The 26,654-nt window shown below is 36.7% G+C and overlaps 1 protein-coding gene across 2 annotated transcripts in view; it reads right to left on the minus strand.

Annotated features, from left to right (window-relative positions):
• LOC142348790 (uncharacterized) overlaps window positions 1-26,654 on the minus strand; it is a 53,201-nt gene that overhangs the window by 13,498 nt on the left and 13,049 nt on the right. For both annotated transcript variants that reach the window (XM_075400288.1, XM_075400289.1), the window contains exon 3: window positions 25,853-26,001. In XM_075400288.1, coding sequence (XP_075256403.1) covers window positions 25,853-26,001 — 149 coding nt within the window. The remainder of the gene's footprint in view (window positions 1-25,852; window positions 26,002-26,654) is intronic.

The raw sequence follows: 26,654 nt of genomic DNA on the forward strand, positions 1-26,654 counted from the left end.
TATTTTTGGACTGTAACGGTCCAAGATTGTTACAGAACTGGTCCTGCTAATGCTGATTGTCCTATGGGAATATTTAATATTTAATTTTGGGAATGTCGTTGATATAGATATTTTATTAGTTAAAAGTTCAAAAATAAATGCTGCGTTTTTGATAATCAACGAATAAAGTTAGCAAAAAACGGCAAAGTTTTAATTACAGAGCACTCTCAAAGGAAGTTGTAGTGGAATTAGCCCCATTTTCAGTCAACAAAGATTAAGTTAGTGGTGCTTGAGTGTGCACTCCCTGCAAATTTGATCAGAGTGGACTAAAAAAACTTATTTCGTGCTTTTTTTGATGAAAAAGTCTGAATTTTGTGAAATATTTGGCCGGAATTTGTGACAACAAAAATTCAATGAAAATAGCCGACAATATGTTTTGTCTTTAAACGTAAAATCAACAACATTTTCTTGAAAAATTTTAAAAATTTTATCAACATTGGCGAAATTTTAGTCAAAAATTCCGAAAAAGGTGAATCAAACAAACGGAATTCACTCTATTTTCTCGAAAGTTTAAACCTCGATATCTCCCTGTCAAAAGCGAAAATCAAGAAAATTTTTTTAATTCCATATTCTACGCTGGACAAGCTTTCTAATGATACCAGTCTCATCTCTCTACAATGAATATATCGATCGGCCAAAATTGACTGAACAAAAAAAACCCATTTGACTATAAAGTTCCTCCCCCCCTCAAGAGGGGTTGGAACAAAAAGTTCAAGTCTGAAGAATTTTTTGGCTAAATACTTCATTCTTATTTCAAATGATGACTTAGAAAATTGACAATGCAAAAAATGTACCCAGTAACTAGTGTTAAACTAGTGACGCAAAAGATTATTTTGAAACGTTTTAAACGAAGAATTCAGGCAGAAAGAGAGAGAGGGAGAGAGAGAGAGAGAGAAGCAAAAAAAAGAAATATTGAAAGAAAGAAAAAAAGAAGTAAATAAAAAAGAAAGAGAGAAGAGAAGAAAGAAAGAAAGAAAGAAAGAAAGAAAGAAAGAAAGAAAGAAAGAAAGAAAGAAAGAAAGAAAGAAAGAAGAAGAGAGAAGGAAAGAAAGAAAAAGATATAAAGAAAGAAAGAAAGAAAGAAAGAAAGAGAGAGGGAAAGAAAGAAAGAAAAAGAGCAAAGAAAAAGAGAGAAAGAGAGAAAAAAGAAAAAGAGCTATCGATTGAGAAAGATAGAAAGCGAGAAAGATAGATGGAGAGGGAGAGAGAGAGAGAGATGAAAGAAGCGAGATAGACAGGGAGAGAGGGGGCAAGAGAGAGAGAGAGAGAGAGAGAGAGAGAGAGAGAGGGAGATAGAAAGAAAGATCTAGCGAGAGAGAGAGAGAGAGAGAGAGAGAGAGAGAGAGAGATAGAAAGGGAGAGTGAGAGGCAGAGGTAGAGGGAGAAGTAGACAAAGATGGAGTGCAAGAGAGAAAAAGAGAAGGAGGGGGAGTGGAGAGGGAGAGCAACAGCGACAACGAGAGTTCGAGGGAGGGAGAGAGAGACAGAGAGAGAGAGAGAGAGAGGAGAGAAAGAGGCAGAGGGAGAGGTGGAGGGAAGGAGAAGGAGAGGTGATGTAAATCGAGAGGCAGAAAGAGAAAGAGAGGGATAGCAAGACAGAGTCAGAGAGAGGAAGAGCGGGGGGGGGAGGAGTAATTGAAGATAGTGGTTCTATTATCTTCAATTACCCCTCAATCTGGGCCTCCACCCGGAAGATGTATGGAATCTCAGCTTAAGCCTAAAAAGCTACAAGCTGGAACCACGCATCTTCCTTGGGCAGTAACACACATCAGTCATCTCAAATCCAGGTGGAAGGTGTAATTGTTACTCTCCACTTTGAAAAAGCAAATTGCTTTTCAAAGAAATTGAACTTTTCATAAATGAATTAAATATGTCTTCATTATATTTCTCCAATTAGTTCCCTGAACCGCTGAACCTGGGGGGGGGGGGAGGCGCTCACGTTCAGAGCCGATTGTCTTTGAGATCTGGAAACGAGTGCTAAAAATATTACACAAAATTTTAACACTTCAAAATTCATCAATTTTTTAGATTTTTTTCAATTTTCTTAAATTTTTTAAATGATGAGGCTCACCTGGGCTGACGATGACAAACATTACATAACTGCTACTTCCCAACAACCCTCTTAACACAAAACATTCCCATCAAAAACGTCAAGAATTCAAGAAAAATACCAAAATTGTGTCTAACTGGGCACGCAACGGGGGGGGGGGACATTTGGGTGTTACTGTGTTCGCAACGGGGGGGGGGGGGGGGGGACACTAAAAATTTTTTCGAAAAGTTGATAGTTTTTGGCGCAGTTTTTTAAATCTTGCAGCTAATCAAATAAAAAAAAATTACTTTCCATTTTGGAGCTTTTTGACAGTTTCGGAAAGAGGTCATGTTTTGGAAGAATTAGTTTTATCAAATCTTAAGCAGCCGCATAGTAAAAAACTCATCAAATAGCTGAAACAATGTATAACCAACAATTTGCACCGATTTTTTACAATATTTCGCGCAGCAATTAAGGTAATAACTTTTCTCTAAATGAATTTGAGTCTGTTAAGACGAACAATTCTTTTTTGATCAATAGTTCTTACGCCAAAATCGAGTTCTTAAACAGTCATGATGTAAAAATATCAATTAGTAATAACATGCCAGCAACGTCAGACTGTATTTTTTTGGTAAATAGTCGTCTAAACCTCACTTTTGAGGGAAACCAACCATAAAATTGTCAGAATGTGGATAAGTTAAACGCTATGACATTGCATGAATTGAATTTAATCTATCACAAGGAATCTTGTTTTAATGCAACTTCTCTTGGACTGAAGATCAAATTTGTTATTCAATTCTATGATGCGGGTGTTACAAAAAAGACAATGTCATAGCAATGGCTATTATTGTCCTTTTATAAAATGATTGGCTTACTTTAGAAAAAAATTAAATATCGTCAATTTCTTCGGGGGCACAACCCGGGTTGAGAAATTGCGACGAAATCGAAGCAAGAACTGTTGTTTTTGGTCGAATTTTGTTGATTTCGTCGGTTTTTTATGTAGCAAATGTCGATTATCCACGTTTTCGTCGGTATTGTCGGTATTTGATGTAAGAAGTGTCGATTAGCGTAGTTTTCGTCGATATTGTCGGTTTTGGCAGTCTCAATTTGTTTTAAATACAAAAGAAGTAGAGTAAATCTAAGTGACAAGTGCTGCAGTGGCAAGTAATATAGAGGTCCAAGGTTCGAATCCTTGCAGGGACTGTCCGGTTTGTGAGATTTTTAGAATGGCTAAAACCGACGATTCTTACGTTAAAATACCGACGAAAGCCGATCAAAACGACAAAAAAAATGTGAGGGAGATAGAAAGAAAGATCTAGCGAGAGAGAGAGAGAGAGAGATAGAGATAGAAAGAGAGAGTGAGAGGCAGAGGTAGAGGGAGAAGTAGACAAAGATGGAGTGCAAGAGAGAAAAAGAGAAGGAGGGGGAGTGGAGAGGGAGAGCAACAGCGACAACGAGAGTTCGAGGGAGGGAGAGAGAGACAGAGAGAGAGAGAGAGAGAGGAGAGAAAGAGGCAGAGGGAGAGGTGGAGGGAGAAGGAGAAGGAGAGGTGATGTAAATTGAGAGGCAGAAAGAGAAAGAGAGGGATAGCAAGACAGAGTCAGAGAGAGGAAGAGCGGGGGGGAGGAGTAATTGAAGATAGTGGTTCTATTATCTTCAATTATCCCTCAATCTGGGCCTCCACCCGGAAGATGTATGGAATCTCAGCTTAAGCCTAAAAAGCTACAAGCTGGAACCACGCATCTTCCTTGGGCAGTAACACACATCAGTCATCTCAAATCCAGGTGGAAGGTGTAATTGTTACTCTCCACTTTGAAAAAGCAAATTGCTTTTCAAAGAAATTGAACTTTTCATAAATGAATTAAATATGTCTTCATTATATTTCTCGAATTAGTTCCCTGAACCGCTGAACCTGGGGGGGGGGAGGCACTCACGTTCAGAGCCGATTGTCTTTGAGATCTGGAAACGAGTGCTAAAAATATTACACAAAATTTTAACACTTCAAAATTCATCAATTTTTTAGATTTTTTTCAATTTTCTTAAATTTTTTAAATGATGAGGCTCACCTGGGCTGACGGTGACAAACCTTACATAACTGCTACTTCCCAACAACCCTCTTAACACAAAAAATTCCCATCAAAAACGTCAAGAATTCAAGAAAAATACCAAAATTGTGTCTTACTGGGCACGCAACGGGGGGGGGGGGGACATTTGGGTGTTACTGTGTTCGCAACGGGGGGGGGGGGACACTAAAAATTTTTTCGAAAAGTTGATAGTTTTTGGCGCAGTTTTTTAAATCTTGCAGCTAATCAAATAAAAAAAATTTACTTTCCATTTTGGAGCTTTTTGACAGTTTCGGAAAGAGGTCATGTTTTGGAAGAATTAGTTTTATCAAATCTTAAGCAGCCGCATAGTAAAAAACTCATCAAATAGCTGAAACAATGTATAACCAACAATTTGCACCGATTTTTTACAATATTTCGCGCAGCAATTAAGGTAATAACTTTTCCCTAACTGAATTTGAGTCTGTTAAGACGAACAATTCTTTTTTGATCAATAGTTCTTACGCCAAAATCGAGTTCTTAAACAGTCATGATGTAAAAATATCAATTAGTAATAACATGCCAGCAACGTCAGACTGTATTTTTTTGGTAAATAGTCGTCTAAACCTCACTTTTGAGGGAAACCAACCATAAAATTGTCAGAATGTGGATAAGTTAAACGCTATGACATTGCATGAATTGAATTTAATCTATCACAAGGAATCTTGTTTTAATGCAACTTCTCTTGGACTGAAGATCAAATTTGTTATTCAATTCTATGATGCGGGTGTTACAAAAAAGACAATGTCATAGCAATGGCTATTATTGTCCTTTTATAAAATGATTGGCTTACTTTAGAAAAAAATTAAATATCGTCAATTTCTTCGGGGGCACAACCCGGGTTGAGAAATTGCGACGAAATCGAAGCAAGAACTGTTGTTTTTGGTCGAATTTTGTTGATTTCGTCGGTTTTTTATGTAGCAAATGTCGATTATCCACGTTTTCGTCGGTATTGTCGGTATTTGATGTAAGAAGTGTCGATTAGCGTAGTTTTCGTCGATATTGTCGGTTTTGGCAGTCTCAATTTGTTTTAAATACAAAAGAAATAGAGTAAATCTTAGTGACAAGTGCTGCAGTGGCAAGTAATATAGAGGTCCAAGGTTCGAATCCTTGCAGGGACTGTCCGGTTTGTGAGATTTTTAGAATGGCTAAAACCGACGATTCTTACGTTAAAATACCGACGAAAGCCGATCAAAACGACGAAAAATATGTAAGGGCTTTGATCGGTTTTGGCGAAGTAAAAGTAGTAAGGTGTCTTACTGGGCACGCAACGGGGGGGGGACATTTGGGTGTTACTGTGTTCGCAACGGGGGGACACACGAAAAATTTTCCCAATTTTTTGTAATTTTTCGGCGTTTTGGCGAGAACAGTCCCCCGTTGCGAACACATTAACACCCAAATGTCCGCCACCCATTGCCTGTCCAGTAAGACACGATTTCTTTCACAAAATTTTCATGGGTTAAAAAGGGAACCTATTTATTACTAAAGAAATTGTATTCGTACACTTTATGGTAATAACAAGTGGATAAAGCTTTCTGGTTTTCCCTTCGAATATTCCAAACACTTTTCGGTCATTTCATTTTGTTATTTGGTTTTGTTTTGATTTTTTTGTTTCAACTCTCGACTTTAATTATAAATCCCTCAAATACTTTGCAATTGCGTTCTGGTCATTTCAGTCTTCTACTTTTATTATTTGTTTACTAATTATAGTTGAAGGACTTTTCTGTCAATTTCGCCTGAAATACTTTCTTTTAATTACAAAGTGGAATGTTCACAATTGAATGCCTGAAAGCGGCGAGGGAAAACTTCAAACAAGGATTGCCTGGGTGTAATAAAACTGTATTCAGTGTACTATGAAACAAGTAACCGCGCTGGTTTGAGAATGCTGTTGAGATAAACAGCAAAATAGCCCGTCTGTTATTAGCGCAAACACATTTGATTGTTTGCGGGCATTTAATTAGAAAACAGTGTGAATCGTTTCTGTTTTGTCTCTAATGAATTCAGCACCGCAGCTATTTCAAACAACCCAAATTTTTAATTATCTCTGCCTATGGTATCAAAAGGGAATTCTTGTGTATTAAGGTATAAAAGAAGCAAGATAAAGCGAAATATTTGCAAGCTGCAAACTTGATAGGAGGCTTTAAGCTGCGTGAAGGCAGAGACACTATTTATTGTGAGTGTCACACAATTTACCGCTACTATTACTTCTTACAAAGGATTTCTCCCAAGGAAAGCTTAAACTTGTTAGGTTTCCGACAAAAGCAAACATTTTCATAGGGTTTGAAGGCCTTAATTACTTCTAAATATATCTGTTGAACGGACCACCTTGCTGGTATCAACTTATCTGTTTCTAACTTGTATTCCAGTTAAATTTTCAATTATTTAAAAAGTTCTAACTTTTTCAAAGTCTTGAAATACATCAAAAGGCACTGATAATAAAAGTTCAAACAATAGTAGTTTCTCCTGAAATGTATAAGAGAATTGCAATTGCAAAAATCAACAAATATTTAAAATTTCTCGAGTTTTTCTTTTATTCGAAATGATAATCTATGTAACACAAGAAGCTCTTCTGACAAAATTTTCAAATACTCTGCCTAGATTTTTCACAAGTAATTGTCAATCGAACAAATCTTTTTCATTGGTTTTTCTTTCAGAAACTTTTGGTTATTTAAAACTCTACAGCTTTCGTCCAAAAACAGACCACAGCAAGCAAGGTAATTTTTTTATTGTTTATAGTCTCTTCAATTTTCACAACGTTAGTCTAATTTTAAAATCCGAACATCTGATTTCTGAAATTTTTCAATTTTCAACAGTAAATTAATCAAGCACATTTTAAGTCGTTAATAGAGCTAAGATCAATCAAACTGTCATTAAAACAAATTCGTTTCAAGCATCAATCTGAATCACTTTCGATTAAATAGATACGTCGTCGTTTACGACTATGTTTATAATTTTGTTGAATTGGTGTTTCCTCCCCTTTCGATGTTGACTGCTCTGTTGATTTCATTCTCTTTTTTCTAGATTTAGAACGACTACTTTCTATTTGTTGTTCAAATTCACTTTCTACTCCCGACTCCTCAATAGCTTCATGAATAATGAAAGGGTTTCTCTCCTCACTGTTATCGCTACTAATATTAGTTGCACTTTATTCATCAAAGTTTCCTAAGTCTCCCTCTAACTCACTTTCAGTGTAACTGATCTGTTGATAGAAACCTGGATCAGGAGGTGTGAAGAAAGGTTGTTCATCTTGCTGAACAATGGTTCCATCTGATAATTCAAATGTAGCATTCGGGTTAGATTGGTCCCCTTCCTCAATTTGTTCCTCAATGTCTGTCAAACCCATTCCTCATCCAGTGCTATTTCTTGATACACCGCGTTCTCCCGAATTGCTTTATGAACAAAAGGGAGTGAGTGTATTGAGTCAATGTAATATCGCTTGTCACAAAAGGCGGTCAGTGCTATTTTGTTTGTCTCAATTGTGTAAAGCTGGTGATTAAACGAACCGATTCTGTAGTTTGGCGTTCTAATTAAGCCATGATCCCCCATCAAAACTGATTTAAACACATCGTGGGTGAGTCGAGCCTGGGCGTGTTTAGTGATTCCTTTAACAGATTTTTTCTGGTCATCTGTAAAACAAAATAAAAAGCTATCCTTATCATGACTACGTTTTTGTGCTTCAAGTTTCAGACTTTTTTCATGAAAAAGTTTTTTGTTTTGAAATGTCAAAAATCTAAACATTTTTCTGCTTTTATAAAAAACTTTCCTTAGTCAACACACTGCTTAGGATATCGTAGATGCTATCATAAAAAAGAAAAAGTAAGTTGATAACTAACCTTCAGTTGTGAAGGTTGTCTGATCATCTGTAAAACAAAATAAAAAGCTATCCTCATCATGACTACGTTTTTGTGCTTCAAGTTTCAGACTTTTTTCATGAAAAAGTTTTTTGTTTTGAATTGTCAAAAATCTAAACATTTTTCTGCTTTTATAAAAAACTTTCCTTAGTCAACACACTGCTTAGGATATCGTAGATGCTATCATAAAAAAGAAAAAACTAAGTTGATAACTAACCTTCAGTTGTGAAGGAGTACATTTTCGATTTGAGAGCGCAGAAGCTTTCCATCGGTCGTCCCTTCAACTCATCTTTAAATTTCAAAACCACCATCTTGTTCTTGTCATCAAACAAATTGTTGTCCCGCTCATAGTTTGAAAAGTCAAATTTCTCATTCAAATCGTTTGATTCCCTTAGATCCTTGAACAGGTTGATTGTTCTTATTTCATAGGTCAACGAATCTGTGTCTGAGTATAATAACAAACAGTCAAAATGTTTCTTCATTGTGTTATAATGAAAATCAAACATGTACATTTTTGACAAGTCCAATATTGTTGCACCCACTATTGTTGGCTTGTTCCAAAAAATTTTGTTTTTCCGCATTGTAACCGCAACCAGATCGTTATTGAAAACTTTTAATGTTTTAACGTTAAACTTTTCTGTGTTCGTCCACAATTCTTCTTCAGTACGAACCAGTGAAATTGACTGATGATTTATTTTACTTTCGCAACATTTACCATAAGCACAGTTTGACATCAGCTTGAAAAAATTTTCTTCAAATTTATTAGCTGCACGCTGGCGCATATCTGTGTTTAGATCAATATAAGCCGATAACCATTTGCTCTGGGAAAACTTGAGACAGCGATGAACTTTTTTAACCCTTAGACCTAGTGACACATAGAGCTTCAGTGTGATATAATGCAGTGTATATCGCTCCTTGTTGTAAAGAGATTGTAACAGTTTTTTCACTTTAAAATTACCCTTCAGATTGATGTCATTCAAAAGTTCAAATTGATACTCACTCAACCAGAAAGGTTTGACTGACTCTTTTGTTGGTGCCAACGGAAAGTCCTTGTGGTCACCGTGTAAATCATCAGGATATTCAAGATCACACCCCACGATGAAACCACATGGACTTTCATCATTGGTTTCGAGAATTGTTTGCAGGCTTGTTGTTGTGTCAGTCTCAAAATTTCCAAGAGGTAGTGAGAAATTCTTCATGATTCTATCATTAGACCGAAACTATGCTCCTTGTACGGGTTAAAACTGTTGGGAAGATATTCATTATTGGCTTCAAAAAATCTTTTCGCAAACACAGAAGCCACACCACCTCGCATCAAGTTTTCCAAAAAATCTAAATGGTCTCTGTTTGTGAGTAATTCAAGTTCAGGTTCACAAATTTTCAGGAAAGCATCGCCTGCAAGATTTGGTGCCGAAAAATATTGAGCACAATCTAACCCATATGTTTGAAAGCATAGGGTACGAAATTTTTCAAAAACATCTGCTAGCTGCAACGTATCTACTGACAAGTAAAGATCGTGATAGTCAACCAAATTGAAGCAATCAAAGTTTCCAAAAAATTTTTGCGCTTTTTCCAATTCAGATTTTGTGATAGATGGTATGTTGTTTTTACCTGACAATGAATTGATCCAACTGCTCAGAGGCGGAATTTTTGATTCTTTGAATCGGTCAAAAGAGTCTATATAAGAATAAGGATAAGATCCTTTGCCGTGTAACAATTTAACATCACTCGTCTGATAATCTTCAAAATGCTTATCCAATATTCTAAAACTGTCGTCTGGCAGTGAATCGACCAATATTTCTAACGAAGTGTTCATAAATCAAAATGAATCCAAAAAACGAAGATCCTCATAAACTTGAATTAGCCTGTTCTTTCGGCCTGGATGTTCTTCTATAAAAACTAAGCGTTAAACTGATATATGTCTCATCTGTGTTCGGTATGATTGTAAACTTGTTCCTGGAGTGACTATTGTGTAATGCATTGCATAGGTGGTGTAAATCGCAATGACTCAAATTATGAGCAATAATAGGAGTAAAGTTTTGGGTTTTTTGGTTGACATTACAAACTTCATGAGCCCAGCCCAGAAAATTACCTTTGAAATGACAATGATCCAAAACTTTTACATCACTGTCATCAAAATCTCTTTCACAAATCCAACAACTTTTTGCTTTTGATTTTTGTTTGTCTGTTGGAATAGTTCCAGAAAATACACGATGCTGTTGTTTTCTGTAGTGAATGTCACGCTCTAGTTTCTCCATTTGGTCTACAAAATCTATCATGCAGTCAGGTCCTCGTTTCAGTCGGTATCTGAACAGACTTGAGCAGTCGTGTTCAACTGCAGCAAAACAGTATCCGCTCGGTGTATGCTTTTCTATTAACCTGGAATGACTTTTTTCTGGGTCATTTGGCACGCTATGAACTTTTTCAAATATTGATTCAAGATCAAAGTACACAACAATTGGGGAAAATTTTTTTTGTTTTTTAAAGACCAGTTCTTTCTTCGTAGGCATTGTGATAATTGCAGCGTCATAATCATAACACAGTTCTTAATGCTTTTTCAATAATTCCGAGCTGCTGCAAAGGTGGAAACAGTTTCTACAAAGAGCCGAGCAGTGATTAACGATTGTGCCTCTTATGTTTGAAACCAGTTTTTCTAGATCTTTTATCAGAACATAGTGAAAGCGTTGGCCATCAGAAATCAGAATCAAATCGATAACAAAATTGTATCTTTTCTTGGATACTCTGAGAGGTAACAATTGTTTTTTATGATATCGGAAAACATTAACGTTTACTTGTTCAAATGTCTCAAAGGAATCAATTTTATCGACAGCCATTGGCATTTCATACTCGCCTTGAGGTTGATGAGCACTCACGTTCGTACTGTTATACGGGGCTGGGCTGGTAATCAGTCGCCAAGAATTAGACTCTAGAGGAGGACCGAATTTCATGTGGTAAGCTGCGGTGTAGCAGTAGAGAAAACATTTCGAGTCATTTATATTGCGGATGTTTAGTAGATTTCGGTTATTCACCAGTTCTGATGGCAGCGCTAGATAGGACGAGCCATGAATAGGGTTGAACTTTACAACTTTTAATTCCAAATTGATAATTTCTCTAGCACCCATCCACTCCCATTCGATGCAAAGCAGTTCAGAACACAGATCATTTGTTGAGCCATTGTGATAAACTCTTCTTCGGATAAACCATCGTAGTAGGCAGTTTCCATATCAGTCTTGGCAAAAGATGTAATGTGTTCGTCTTCGTCGTCAACTCGTGGCTTCAATATTTTCATCTCGGCTGTCAGTTGAACTTTCTGAGCTCAATGACTTGTTTTGTTTAGTAGAATTTCATCTATCTCCGGCTTCACCGAATTTAGATAAGATAACAGGTCAATTTCCAATGTTGGCTTGATATTGTAAATCTCCACACCACCGTTAAAAGCTGAATGTACAGGTTTTGGCCAACTGTCCCTCTGTCTTGGTGGTGCTCTTTCAAACATCCGGGCTCGGGACGGTCCAGCTTGGTTCGGAGATTCAGGTTCAGTTGCTTCATTTGTATCCCAGACAGGTAGTCCGTGCCTGTTTCTCATGTGTTTGGCAAATTTATCTTTGCTCATGAAGCAATGATTGCAGTATATGCACACACTCTCGACTGTTTTCCCTCCGTGGCGGCTGCGGCAGTGACCAGTGATCCCAAGTAGGGTTTGACTTTGGAAATTGCATTGATTACAAATTAGAGTAGGACGCTCCGGCTCAATTTTGTGAATCAAATATAGATGTCTTCGCAGACTTCTTTTATCAGAGAATTCTTGATTGCAATGAGGACAAGGGAGAGCCATTTTGTTGTGATTTTGCTTTCTGTGTTCTTCGATAAGAAAGAGAAAGACCAACTGATTGCTGAGAAATTCAGTGTTTTTGTGATCAACTTCTGATTATTATTATTATTATTATTATTATTACAAAAGCTCCTGGATCCGTGTTTGTTTACTTGAAGTTAAAATTTTTGTGTGGGATTTTGCTCGCGGAATAAGTGACTAAGAATTGAGTTTCTAATTCCAGTTCCCGTAGTTTCCTGAGACAAAAAATTATACAAGTCACTGATAATTTGTTATTACTTAACCTACGCATACAACTATACACACCTAATTGAATACATACCATAAATAAAGTGCTTGTTTACATTAGATCTGAAGGTGTGTAAAGTTATTTCGGTGCGGTTGAATGTTAAGAAAATATAACAAAGTGTTTTTTGATATAATGTTTTTCGTCTCAAGGCATTGATTACTCATTTATTACTCACAATTTTTGGTATGATTCTAACTTGAATAGTATAGGACAACATAGAACTGCACTAAGTTAAAAACTGATAGACATTATGTTTGAAAACTTTATTTATTTCAGATGTCCTCATCAGAGGGAAGTCCTTCCCGCTGGAGCACAACAGGTGTTGCTGTGTATCGCAGACGTAAAGATGCTGCAACACAGACTCCAGTGGGCGGAAAGAATGGGAATTCGAACGTCATTGGGCAGGGCGATCAGATGGAGAGGCTTATTGCTTCTCAAAATCGTCTTGCCGCTGCCATCGAATTCCAAGGTTGGCAGAGTGCGAGGCTAGTGGAGGTACTTCAAATGCAGAGTGCCGGCCGCCCACTATGCCTCAGATGTGGTAGATGGGGTCATCTTGCTTCGACCTGTGGTCGATCCTGACTATGATAGTTTGTTTCTAACTAATTGCTTTTTTTACTAACCCAGATTTTCCTTATACCAAATAATAACCTTTATGCTTGTCTTTTAGATAATACAATATATTGAATTAGAAACATTTCATTTTGACTCCTCTACAGTACTTTTAAAACTCTATAGTGAAATCAATCAGTTTGTTGTTCGATACATTAACTTAAAAAACTACAAGTCTCGAAATCCTTAATACAGTAGGAGATGAAGCAAAAAAAATCAATTGAATTTGTTTTTATTTTCATCCATAAAAAATTTAATGCAACACACAGACACACAAACAGTGTTAATTCAAGTTTTAATCATAGTTTTGATTAGAGTTTTCGTTTTTTGCCTGCATCATCTTCGTAGAACAGGACTCTATCACTTCGCTTCAACTTTTTTTTGGCCGGGGCATAAGTAATTGGGGGTGTTTCTTCATTGAGTGGTGACAGACGTTGCATCGGAATATCTATAGTACTCTCTTCAGAACTGTCAGCAATGGTTGACATGCTTTGTAGACGTTTAAATTGGGGAGTCTTTTGCGTACAATTATCGAAAAGGGAGGGTGACGTTGGACTAACGATGTCCATAATTCTTTGAGAATCATCGACTGAGTTTTTCTCACACGAGCTTGAGAACCCTTGTTGTAATAAATCATCTGCTTTTTCTAGGTTTTTTTTTATTCCATAAATTGAATCTAACTGATATAAGTCACGAATTGTCCCTTCCTGATTATCATAAAAGGGGACGGTTGAGCAATCCATTTCAAACAGTGTTTTCAAAGTTGAGCTATCGAGAGAGGAGGCGTCTGAAATAAATTCTCTTTCAAGTCCTGGAATAAGGTCGATCGGTGCAAGATTTCCGAGAGAGGATCTGGTTTCTGATAAAAAGGAAGAGGAACAAGTGACCGTAGACGTATTTTGGTAGCATAATCTTAATAATGCTCATCCACTGACTGTTTTCGCGATTTTGTTCAATGACGGCCGCACACCGACGTTGATAATTTTCTAGAAATAGGTATCTGTGGTGAAAAAAGCCTGTTTTTTGTAGAATCTTTACTGAGAATACCATTTTTGTCTAGTAAATCGAACAAATATTTAGAATTGAACAAGTTTGAACTTGTAAGTAGCACAGTACTCAATTAGACTAGCCTTTAGCTAAACAGAGATGTTTACAGGGTGTGGTGTCTAGTACATGTATTTGAAGAATAGTTGTTTGTGTATGTGTGTGTACAGGTGTATTTGTGATCCGAGAACTTTTACATGTGTGCAGGGTTTTACGAGCTTGTCTAAGAGCAAACATAGTAGCGAATGAATCACAGCAAAGAAAATGATTCATTTCCTAAATTTAGACTATTGAAGTAGGTTGTATTGATAACGTTTAGTTAAGCTATGACATCGGCAATTGAAAAAGATTGTGCTTATTCTGACTATTCTTTATCGATTTGTGAGAGCGACAAACGAACTGTAAGGGCTTATGTGAAAACTTATGATAATACTGGTACATACGTGTTCTTGACATTATACAAGCGCAATGAAGTTGGCGATATGAGTTTTAGTCAACGAATATCTTTGTCTCTATCAGAGTATCAAAAACTTAGCAGTAAAATTGACAAAATAAAGCGTTCGTTGTCGAATAACCCAAAAAACCATCAGTTTCGCCAGAAATTCAAGGAACCCGATGAAGAGCTACGAAAAAGTACTGCGCGAAAATCCTCAGGAAGATTGAAAAAGAGAACGATTAAGTCAGATGAGGAGAAAGAAAATTTGTCACCTACTGATAACAGAAACATAAAGTGAGATCGTGTTCAGAGAATTGCTATTCGTTTTCCAATTATCGCAATATGGTTGAAGCTATGTATGAACAGTTTCCAGAATTTTTCAGAAAATTTCAAAAGTCCTTCAAGTTTTGTTTTTCTAATACGTTGCCCGAATTGTTGTTCTCTACAACAAACAAGGAAGTTAGTTATGCTTATTCAAAGCATTCAAGGGATGACACATGCACCTTTAAAAATGGATTTAATTTTGACAGTCAATTTCACTATCACACTCTGATTGAAATTGAAAAATTTTCAGCTGAAGACCGAAAGTCATTGACGTCAAAACTCTTCAACGTTCCTTGCCTTTTTACATGTTTTAAAGAACTCTTTTCAAATGTGGAGGATCACGTTGCAGTGGGACCCATAAAGGATAAATTGACTGCAGCGGTTTTATACAATAGTCATCACAGCCTGGAAACATCGTGCCGGCGTTCCAAGAAGAAATTACTACAAGTTTGTGTCCAATGGAACTGCAAACGGACTCAACAGACTCAAACTAACTTATTGCCTTTTGGTACTATCAACCGTATAACAAATGTTCTCTATAATTCTCCTCATGGTGCAGTTTTAATTAGAATTTTAGACATATTACAAAGTGGTTATGGAGAGTTTGATTTCAAGATTGATGACTACAGATTCCAATTTTCTATGGATAGTACTGTTACTAACTTCAATTAAAATTTTCCTTGGATGTTTTACCTCTTGTAACTTTGGAAAAGAGTGGTAAATTTTCAAAAGTTAAATTACAACATGTGTTTACTAAATCGCATTAAATCGTTGTCATTCATGAAAATCAATGATGAAAATATAGAATCGAACAAAATATGAGCTATATAAATACAATAAAGACCACAAAGAACAGAGTCCATGGGTTGAATAGGTTGTGATTTGAATACTTCAATAATTTGTAAATACATTTGACACAATCGCTTGAAAACTTCTTGATAGTTTTCGAGAGAGTATCCCAGGGGGTCGGCAAAGTACACGTTGTTTTGGCGTCTGCATAATAAAAGCCAATGCGTTCCTGGTTCTGACGATTCGGATGCATTAACAATAATGAAACTCTCTGGTTTGAGTCCAGAAAAGTTGTCAGCTGCAAAGACACCCAAAAATTTATGCTTGAGATGGCAACATTTTCGCACAAAGTTAAAAATTTCAAAACTATCCATGTCCTGGGTAAGTTACCAGAGCATTTTTTGTTACTTTACGGTCCGAAGTAATATAAAACGTAGAGTTGCGTTCTCCTAATAGAACAATTTCTACATTGTCAGCTAGTGCTCGGGAGAATGTGAGATCAACTGATATTGAACAGTTGGTTAGTTCTGGATGAATGAAATCGTGCGAAGCTTCCTGAGTAGATGTGAGATCAAAAACCATAATGAAATGATTATCATAATCTCCAAGAGGAATACCATGTCCTGTGCCCTTCTGTAGAAAATCCAAGGCTTCAATTGTGTTGTAGTAAATTCGTTTACGCTGTGTTGTTGAAATAGGAGTGCCTACAATTGGTAAACCGTTACGGTATATAGTGACATCGGATAAATTGAAGGCTCGGTAATGAAAGGGGTTTGTCCTGTTTGTACCCCGGTAAGCTTGATTAGTTGTCATTGCAATTATCATCCGGCGTACTGGTTCTTTCGAAAATACATCCCCTTGACGCCAACTTTGAACACCTGTTGTAGCCAGAAACGTTCCAGGTAGAACTTCTGTGAAACCATACACAGCAGGTGTCTTCATTAGCTGTTTTTCAAGCGCTCCCAGAACATTATCAGTAATTGTCATTTTTCTAACGTATAAGTTGGCTTGTACTATTTTAACTTTATAATTTTTAGCTGCTGCTTCTGCTGTAGTTACAAATTCATTGGAGCTCCTTCGGAAAGAAAATCCTAGAGTTACACCACTCAGAAGATGTTTATCACATGTTAAAATGTCACAAGCCGGTTTAACAATAAAAGTGGCTTCAACTGACTGTGAAACCAGTGCCTTACGCTCACCAACATCTGTTGCACGGGTATCGGCGCCGTGGTTTCTGAGGTTCGTCTTCGTAAAAATATCCTTGACAGACCAACCAAGTGTTTTAATCACTGTCTCCATGAGAAAATTCAGTTTCAATGAATCCCTTGTGTGCATAATTACCATTTGTGTTAGAAATTTTAATACCATTAGCCGAAACAGTGCATTCAGAGAAGAGGGAGTGAAGGGTATTGTTCACAAAATATCGGGTATCCCTATTGGCGGCTTCAGTTCCTGATCGTAGGTCAGCATCATTTGCTTGGGTAATTTTACATTTGATCTCCAAAACAATTTTCTGAAGGTCAATAAAGTTGTTTCGATCACCCAATACCTAAAATTCTAAGACTGGGCCATCGGGCAAGAAAGATGGTCCAATTTTTGTGTGTGAAAGCGTTCTCGAAAGTAACCAGAAGCGGTGGTTTCTCGAAAAGATCTAGAGTTGTGTGTGTGGCCTCGGATGGTAACAGGTTAGCAATCATTGTTCACATTTGAGAAAAAATCAGAGCGACTGCGCGTGACCTGGTTTTTCCGTGAAATGTTTGACGTCGGTACTTTTGTAAGAGAATTGTTTTTTCTTCTACTTACTTTTGAAAACCGTGCTTTTTTTCCACTTCCATATGGTCTTTTGACTCTTTTTTGAACTGATTTTTGCCTTCTTGCGCGGTAAGCTCCCGTTGAACCTCCAACTTGTTTCCGTACAGTTTTCTTGATGGTGCTTTTGAGCGCTCGTTTGGGTGTTTTGCGCTTGCTAGCTACCTCAATTAACTCGGGAGCAGCCTGAAGTAATAACTCTTTTCCAATACGTTTAACAGCAGGTAGCACAAATTTCCTGGCAATGGTTTGGGCTGCTCTCCCAATTCCAGCAGCAAGAGCACCGAAACCACTTCCTCGTTGTCTATAGTGTCCCGAAAAATAAGGCGATACTGCTTGTTGCGCGTAGTATGCATCCATACAAAAACTAGGGGTAGAATTTTTTAAAGTGTAAGGTCAGAATAACTTTTCCGGTCCCTGCAAATGGGACTAAGTTACCTGTTTCACTGCGGAGTTGAACTGCAACACACTGAATACTTTTTGTTAACAACTTTTTGTAATCCAAATTACTGAATACTTTTCTGTGACTGGGCTCAAAAATGCCAATGTTACCGTTTTTCAATCGTTTTTTTGTGTCAATGATTCTCAACAAAGGAGCCTTTGAGTGTCTCACGTGTTGGTAATCGATGATATCGAGGTAAATAAACATGAGTTCAATTCCAGCCGAGAGGTCAAAAGGTTAATCTGAGTCGTGTTCATTTAGATTATTTGTCAACTGCAGATGAGGCTTTGACATGAAGCCAATGTGGAAACCTGTCCCTACGTCTTTAGATCCTCTAAAACCGAGCAGACTGGGAATTTGCGGCGTGGGGAACGTTATTCCCTCTTCTTTGTTTTTGAATGTTATGTTGACATGACCAGTTACTTTGTTAACTTTTGCTTTCATTTCCAACTTCAACTGATTATTGAGCTGTTGAATCAATTCTTCAACATTTTCGTAGGCCCCTTTCAAAACACTTCCTCTTTCTCCAATGTACGGTTTACTAACAGTAAATTCACTGTTTGTTCGGTTTTCTAGCTTCTCTTTTTTTCTATACACTCTTACCTCTGTGTCGACAACATAATAAATAAACGCAGGAAAAATTACTTCACTCAGTGCCACGCGCCAGTCACCTTCAAGAATGATTTCTTCACTAAACAAATTTTAAAGTTTGCAAGCGTGTTGTCTGTGAAAACACCCATAGAAGCAGACGAAACAAGATGAACTGTGAATTCGCCTTCTCCAAAATCTCTTCGACTCATTGTCAGAATCGTTTGATAACTAGAATTTTGTTTCGTTGTCGTATTAATTCTTCACGACAACCTTATTCAACCACGCTTCGTAAAATTTCCCCAGAATTGGTTCAGCGTTTTTGTCTAATAAACTGTAAGTTGGTGGGTTTTTAGTTGGAATGTCTATTATTTCAAACAACTCATCGGTAAATGTTTGCTTATAACCTTTTCGAAACGTTGTATATGCTTTCGAAATCCTCACAAAAACTCCAACACTATATTTAGGTTGTTTTTTCATGCAATATGATGCATCTGTTGTGAGAGAGCGTAAATACGGCACATCTCTTTTTGTTATCTTGTTAGGAGCCATTTTGGTAACCCTGTTAGTACGACCATTAATAGTGTTCACAAAATCTTGTAGCTTTGTTATATAAGAGTATGTCCATTTGTCCTCGAGGTATCTGTAGATTATGTTGTTCAATGATCTGATATTTCGCTCTGCAAATGCCGATTTTTTTCCGCTGTGAATTGTGTAGAATTCTATTCCTTTTTTCTCACATAGATTTTTGAACGAGCCTTTGAATTCTGTTCCTTGCTCAACCCAGACCTTCTTTGGTTGCTTCACTTTTATCATTTTTTTGAATGCTTCCATACATGTTGTAGCATACTTTGACTTCATTGGTTAAACACGTAAATATCGAGATAAGCAATCGACAGCAACCAGTAAGTAATTTAAGTCTCCATTGTACTTTGCAAGTTTGTCAACGTGGGCCAGATCCAGAGACCAGATCTCATCAGATCAAACACTTTGACCTTTAATCGAGGAATTTTTTTACGGTAAGTTTTGTGTTTGGTATAAGCGTTTTGTGTAAGTAAGAAATTTTCAACTGTCTTTCCTGGGAGTTTCGATGCCTTTTGAAGACTTTTTACACTGCCGTATGCTGCCGGACCCTTTCTGTATAATTTTTTCAGTCTTTCGTCAGGCGCTACAACTTTTGACGTTTTATTTGAACGTAAACCATTGCTTGATTCCTCTGGTGGTTGGTGAGGTGAAGAGGTTATCTTTGGCGTCGTTGAATTCATCTTCTTCTTCATCGTCCTGGGTCTTAAATTTGGACTCATTTTCAAGTGATATTGTATTTGTTTCACTTCGCGTGGATGTTGAAGGTTTTTCGTTTTCTGACCTCAATTGAATTCTTTCAACTTTTCGCCTGACTACAGCTTTTGTGTATTTATTAATTACCATCTCCTCTTCAATGTCAATAGCATTCAAAATGTTCTCATAGGAAGTTTTTATCTATTCTCTTTGTTGGTTGTTGAATGTTGTACAAAAATGTTGTTGCCTTCAAACCTGTGTCGCCAAGCGATGTCAAAACAAAGCTTCCGCTGATTTTATCAATTGTAATTTCATCAGAATTTTTAACAATTTCGAGTATATTTCGAACCCTATCTGGTTTATGACCTTCGAGAATTGATAAACCAAAAAGTACTTTTTTGTACTGTCCTGAGCTCTGCTTTTCATCTTGCACAGTTTCAACAGATTCCTCTGCTGACTGATCAGGTTCCTTTTCTAAGTCAAGATTAACTGTGTCTGAACTCTGCTTTCGTATTTGTAAACACTTTAGAAATGACAGCTGATGGTTCTTGTGTCTTACATTTGGATCATTCAAAATTCTGCCAACATACGACTCATCTTTTTGTTGCATTCTCAGGTACCGTTTTTTGGAATCAGAATAAACTCTTCTGCTGTACTGTTTATTGACATTTTTTAATTTGTAAGGTAATTGTAACAGAAGAATGTAACTTGTTGCACTAATTTGAAACCCAGCTTAGAAAGAAATACTGCTCTCCTCCTTTCTGCTGTATTGGACTTCCGTAGGATAATTTTTGAAATTTTTTCATACTTTTCGATTTTTTTAATCCTAACAGGTACTACACCTTTAACTATATTACATAAACATTCAGTTACTAAAACTAACACTCTATTGTTACGTTTCGATCTCAAAGTTTTCCTCAGTTGTGCCCTTGTTAACTGATTCAAACGTTTTAGCATATAAACTTTTGTCTCTCTCATTGCTCAAGGGTATTACATCGGGTTGTGGAGCTGGTAGGTAAAATATTGAGGGTCCAGGGCCGGTAAAATTGGAACAAAATCTTAAAGTTTCTGATGTTTTGGGATTCAGGTCTATTAAAAAGTGACCGAACGCTTCTTTTGTAGTTAACTGATAACAATGACGAAGGAATTTTGCGAGATTCAATTGTCTTCCCAAGTAATCAACTTGTTGAACATCACGAGGGGACTTGAACAAAATGATTTGAGTGGTATTCAAGTCAATTGTTCGCGACCATCTACTTTGCTGGAACAAATTGTGTATTACATAAATGGTATCTATGTTTTTATGTCCACCAGCAGTTGCCAGCTTTACAAATGTTTTGTCGCTGTAAATTTCTTCGCATGAGTCATCAAAGATAAGCAGACAATCTTCTAAGTCTGCGAGAAAGTCAAAATTTTGAAAACGTAGGAATTGAATGGACAATTTTTTCTTCATAAGAGGAAACTGGGGTTGAAAGTCTTTATAGCAAAGACAACTTTTGAAAAGCGTGGCTGAAAAGTTCCCCGGAGTAACATATTGAATATCAATTGCGTTTTCCCAGAGCCAGAAGCTCCTACAACAGCCATGAAAACCCTGTCTTTTGTTGAAATAATTTTGTTCATAATCTGGGGTTGGGTAAAATGTAACCGACTAGACTTGACAGAATAGATATCCATACTGATGTCTCTTCACAGGTAGAAGAAGAGAAGGCTAGTTTGATTATACAAAGTGTCATCAGCGAGAATATGACAAACATTTGAACAAAGAACACAACCTCTGACCGGGACAGGTTAATATTATTACAGAATTTCCACGAACTTCTTTCGCTCTCATTAATGTCATATACAAAATCTTGAAAAACATGCGAAGAGTCAATTTCATCAATTGCATTGTCTTGATCCATTTCAATTTTTATAAAAGTTTATAATAATTTACAAAAGTTTACTTTTCTTCATAAAAGATTTGATAACGAACAAAACCAGTTCTCAAGTCTTCTTCGCTTTCCACTAGACAACAGACGAAACATGCAGGTAAACAGTTAGTTTTCTCGTAATGAATAATGCTTTGAATTTCTTCTGTTGAAAGAATTGATATTAGAGCTGAAGGCAAGGAAGAGCTACATGGTTCCATGATTTTTCCAATTGGTTGTTTTGGAACCAGTATTAACTTGGGCGGACTGAGTTTCTTCAGACGAGCGTTCTGGTTGCAAATGTTGCTGCTGTTGTTGCTGCTGCTGTTGTTGATGGTGCTGCTGTTGCTGTTGAATTGGTTCGTGTTGATGGTGCGGCGGTTGTTGAATTGGTTGTTGTTGATTATATTGTTGGTAGCACTGATAGTCGTACTGCAGCTGATGCTGTCTGTTACAATTTGTTGGCTGTGCTCCATGATGATTTCCTCTAGTCTAATGGAAGAATATGAATTGATCAAGTATGGGCAGAAATGTTGCAAAGTGTACTAACTCTTCTTGAGATAATACGATTTCCTGCTTGTGCTGCAATGTCTGGTTTTTGAAACTGACTTTCTCGTATTTAATCACTGATGTCAGAACTTGGCCCGATGTTGTTATCCAAGTTGAGATAGCTAAATTTGGAGATATCAGTGTTTCCAACTTCGATGGATTTTGATTCGTAATCTGATGTTGTTTCCAAAAGTTTTAACTGCTCTGATTGTTCATCATTAGCTTGTTCTTTCAACCAATTAAAGAAGAAAATAACTTTTCGGCGAGCAAAATGATTCAGGAGTTTGCCAGATATCCTGTTGGGGTAATGGTTTTCACAAATGTTTACAATCTTTGAGTTGTTGCCTCTGGTATCAAATTTTGGACAACCAATCAGATCCAAGTTAATGACTTTACAGTCGAGCAGGTTTGCCAAGAACTCTGACTTTTCTTTTTTTTTGACATAGTATACAGCTTTCGGGTTTCTCAGTTTCACGCTTTGTAATATTTGTGTAAGATAAACATACGGGTAGACACCATGTTCCCAATGTAGACCATGAAGATACTTGGTGAGCCAATTAAATGCTCGCTGCTCAGCTGGAGGCAATGAATTGAATGAGGTAGGAGGAAGAAGAAAAATGCAATCTATATGCTCTTCTGTACAAATTGCCAATTCCTTCACAATAAAATTTTGTTTTGAATAACGAAATGTTTCACAGTCAATAACAACTGCTCGCTCTCTCAACATTCTAACAAATGAAAAGTGATAGGTTTGAACAATTTTGTATACCAACAAAAAGTAATTCCCGTAATATGCCCTGCAAAAGGGCTGTTAATGTCACATGGTAACATGTAAGCATAGCCCGGTCCTTGTTTGTAGTACTCTTGAATGTATCCGGCTGCATCATGTAGAATAGCATGCAGTCTCAATATTTTCGAATATTTCAAAAAACGATCCATTGATGAATTATCTATTCCAATCGAACCTCCATAAGGTCGAAGTTTCATAGCAATGTCAAAATCAAAGTCTGTTGATCCGTTGAACAAGGAACACGCTGCTAAAAAAATAGTTGCGTCTTACAGAGTTGTCAGGATAAATTTTTTGTAATGATAAATATGTTTTGTGAATGATTTCCAGGTCATTTGTTGTGATAATAGGTTTGGTAAACAACATTACACACCGTGTCTGAGCAATTGTTGTAATCGGTGAATTTCATTCCAATAGAAGTAAAAATAATCGTAGTATTGCCACCGGCCGCGTGCTTTTTGATAAATTGTTAAATGAAGCCTCGGAATATTTTTGGAATTAAATTTCTTGTTGATACTTAGAACAGTCTTCCTCTCAACACCTAGTTCCGTGCAAATTGTTTTGAACTCGTAGTAGCAATCGTATCTCCTACCCTGAACAATTTCTGTATTTTCCAAGCAATGCTGACCAATAAAAACTCCGTCTGCTCCACAAAGACTCGGAACTAATTCAAATGTTAGTCGACAAATTTCAACGCAGTAAAACTTCTCCATTCGAACTCGAACACATTCTAAAGAGAGTAAGCTGTCTGTGCTTTTCCACCGGCTCAGTACAACTGTTTTTAAGTGAAAATTTCTGTCATGAAATAATTTATTTCTCAAACATTGTTTTGAAGAGCTATCATCTTGTTTGATACACCAATCACCAATCTTTTTCAAACTACCTACAGCTTCAACAGCTTCAGACGGAGTCATTTTTTGAAATGAATGTTTTTTTCCACGGATTCAGTTTCTGTTTCAGAAAAAATTGAACTATATTCATGAGTAAGAAAACATGTCTGATACTAAAATGTTCTCACTCTACTGGAAACATTTGCTCAACAGAACAAAAAACTCTCCCTTAGTCTCTTGTTAGACTTTACCACCTCTCTGCGAATGTGGTAAGGCTGGAGACTGGGTGGGGGGTAATTGAAGATAGTGGTTCTACTATCTTCAATTACCCCTCAATCTGGGCCTCCACCCGGAAGATGTATGGAATCTCAGCTTAAGCCTAAAAAGCTACAAGCTGGAACCACGCATCTTCCTTGGGCAGTAACACACATCATTCATCTGAAATCCAGGTGGAAGGTGTAATTGTTGCTCTCCACTTTGAAAAAGCAAATTGCTTTTCAAAGAAATTGAACTTTTCATAAATGAATTAAATATGTCTTCATTATATTTCTCGAATTAGTTCCCTGAACCGCTGAACCTGGGGGGGGGGGGGAGGCGCTCACGTTCAGAGCCGATTGTCTTTGAGATCTGGAAACGAGTGCTAAAAATATTACACAAAATTTTAACACTTCAAAATTCATCAATTTTTTAGATTTTTTTCAATTTTCTTAAATTTTTTAAATGATGAGGCTCACCTGGGCTGACGATGACAAACATTACATAACTGCTACTTCCCAACAACCCTCTTAACACAAAACATTCCCATCAAAAACGTCAAGAATTCAAGAAAAATACCAAAATTGTGTCTTACTGGGCACGCAACGGGGGGGGGGGGACATTTGGGTGTTACTGTGTTCGCAACGGGGGGGGGGGGGGGGACACTAAAAATTTTTTCGAAAAGTTGATAGTTTTTGGCGCAGTTTTTTAAATCTTGAAGCTAATCAAATAAAAAAATTTTACTTTCCATTTTGGAGCTTTTTGACAGTTTCGGAAAGAGGTCATGTTTTGGAAGAATTAGTTATATCAAATCTTAAGCAGCCGCATAGTAAAAAACTCATCAAATAGCTGAAACAATGTATAACCAACAATTTGCACCGATTTTTTACAATATTTCGCGCAGCAATAAAGGTAATAACTTTTCCCTAACTGAATTTGAGTCTGTTAAGACGAACAATTCTTTTTTGATCAAGAGTTCTTACGCCAAAATTGAGTTCTTAAACAGTCATGATGTAAAAATATCAATTAGTAATAACATGCCAGCAATGTCAGACTGTATTTTTTTGGTAAATAGTCGTCTAAACCTCACTTTTGAGGGAAACCAACCATAAAATTGTCAGAATGTAGATAAGTTAAACGCTATGACATTGCATGAATTGAATTAAATCTATCACAAGGAATCTTGTTTTAATGCAACTTCTCTTGGACTCAAGATCAAATTTGTTATTCAATTCTATGATGCGGGTGTTACAAAAAAGACAATGTCATAGCAATTGCTATTATTGTCCTTTTATAAAATGTTTGTCTTACTTTAGAAATAAAATGAAATATAGTCAATTTCTTCGGGGGCACAACTGGTAATTATACGTGACAGTGAATCTAAATGTTTTGTTATTCATCATATCTCTTCAGTTTTTTGAGAAGTTTTTCTGACTCTAATTCAGTTTCAAAAGAGTTTTGTTAATTTTTTCGCAGAGGTTGCAAAAAAATATTGAAATTGCCGAATTATCGGATCGTTGAGTTTTACAGGAAAGGACCTTAAAAATACTGGTTGTTTAGAAGTTTTTGCATATTTTTGCATATTGGCGACAAAATGGAGAAGAAATCATTCATTGATAATGAGGCAGACCCTAGTTGGGCTCCTTTTACAGCCTTGAGGGGTATGGAGCTAGGGTATAGAGCTGAACCGAATATTATTTTATACAACTTAGAAAATCTCATTTTCTTTTGCTTTTTCTCGCATTGATTTCAAGAAAATTTCATTATTTTTAGGTACAAGCATTTTCTTAAAAACATCTGTCAAGAATTGCAAGAATCGCATGCTGAGCAATCACATTTACTAGAATTGGTGTGAAAACAAAAACAAATGCCTGGACAAAATGAATAAACAAAAGCGTTACTATTCACGACTCATTTCTTTCTATCTCTTTTTTAAAACAAAAAAAGTAATTTGAAGTAGTTTTCATGAAAAAGTATGCTGACAAAATTTGATACTGAATCGTAAGCCAAATTATTTACTTATTTAGCTTTTTGGCCATTATAGCTCAAGGTTGAATTACCTTCTGGAAATATATCTGAGAATGAGAACCAATTGATAAGTCTGAAAGTGGGCATGATCAAATCGTAGAAAGTTCTGCTGTCATTGGCCAGAGCCGTCCTGTTCTCTCTCATGATGTGAGTGAAGAATCCCAGCGTGCAGAAGTGCTTACTAAAAACTATAATAGAATGAATACCGTTTCGGAAAAAAAACCCTTTGGAAATAAACCCCACTTGACTATAAAAGAACTGCGCATTTAGCGCGTTTGGCTATCCTAAGTGGACCATGGCCATGCCTAAGCGGCCCGTGGGACTTGAAATAAAGCTATCACAACCGAGCATTTTATCACGACCGAAAGTTTCCTCGGTTTTATCTCCTATGTAAAATTAGGTTGGTTATTTCTCCGTAGGTGTTTCCCCATAGCGCGGTGCCACAGATAAAAACTGCTAAAAGTTAGAAGTTCTGACAAATGCGGTAATCTGTTGCAAGAAATGCAGTGATTGGGGGCAGTATGGTATGGAAAAATTTGCTTTTACTAAAAAAAAGTTTTTTTTTAAAAAAAAAATAAGCATTGAATTCACCGAATTTTTTAAAGAATTTTACCAATTGAATTAGTGATATAAAATGCAAATTATTATTCTCCTTACATTCATTTATATACAATTATGCCTCATTCAACTCATCGCGAGATGAAATTTGTTTGATTTCAAACAAGAATCAAATATTATTTCAGAGTGTCCCGACTTGATTTCGTATTACAATCCCTGTATTAAACCAAAGATATTATATGTGACCTTTGTATGATAACCAAGACTACACATCTT

The sequence above is a fragment of the Convolutriloba macropyga genome, chromosome 10 (genome assembly GCF_964194025.1).
Source record: "Convolutriloba macropyga chromosome 10, txConMacr16.3, whole genome shotgun sequence".
Classification (NCBI taxonomy): Eukaryota; Metazoa; Xenacoelomorpha; order Acoela; family Convolutidae; genus Convolutriloba; species Convolutriloba macropyga.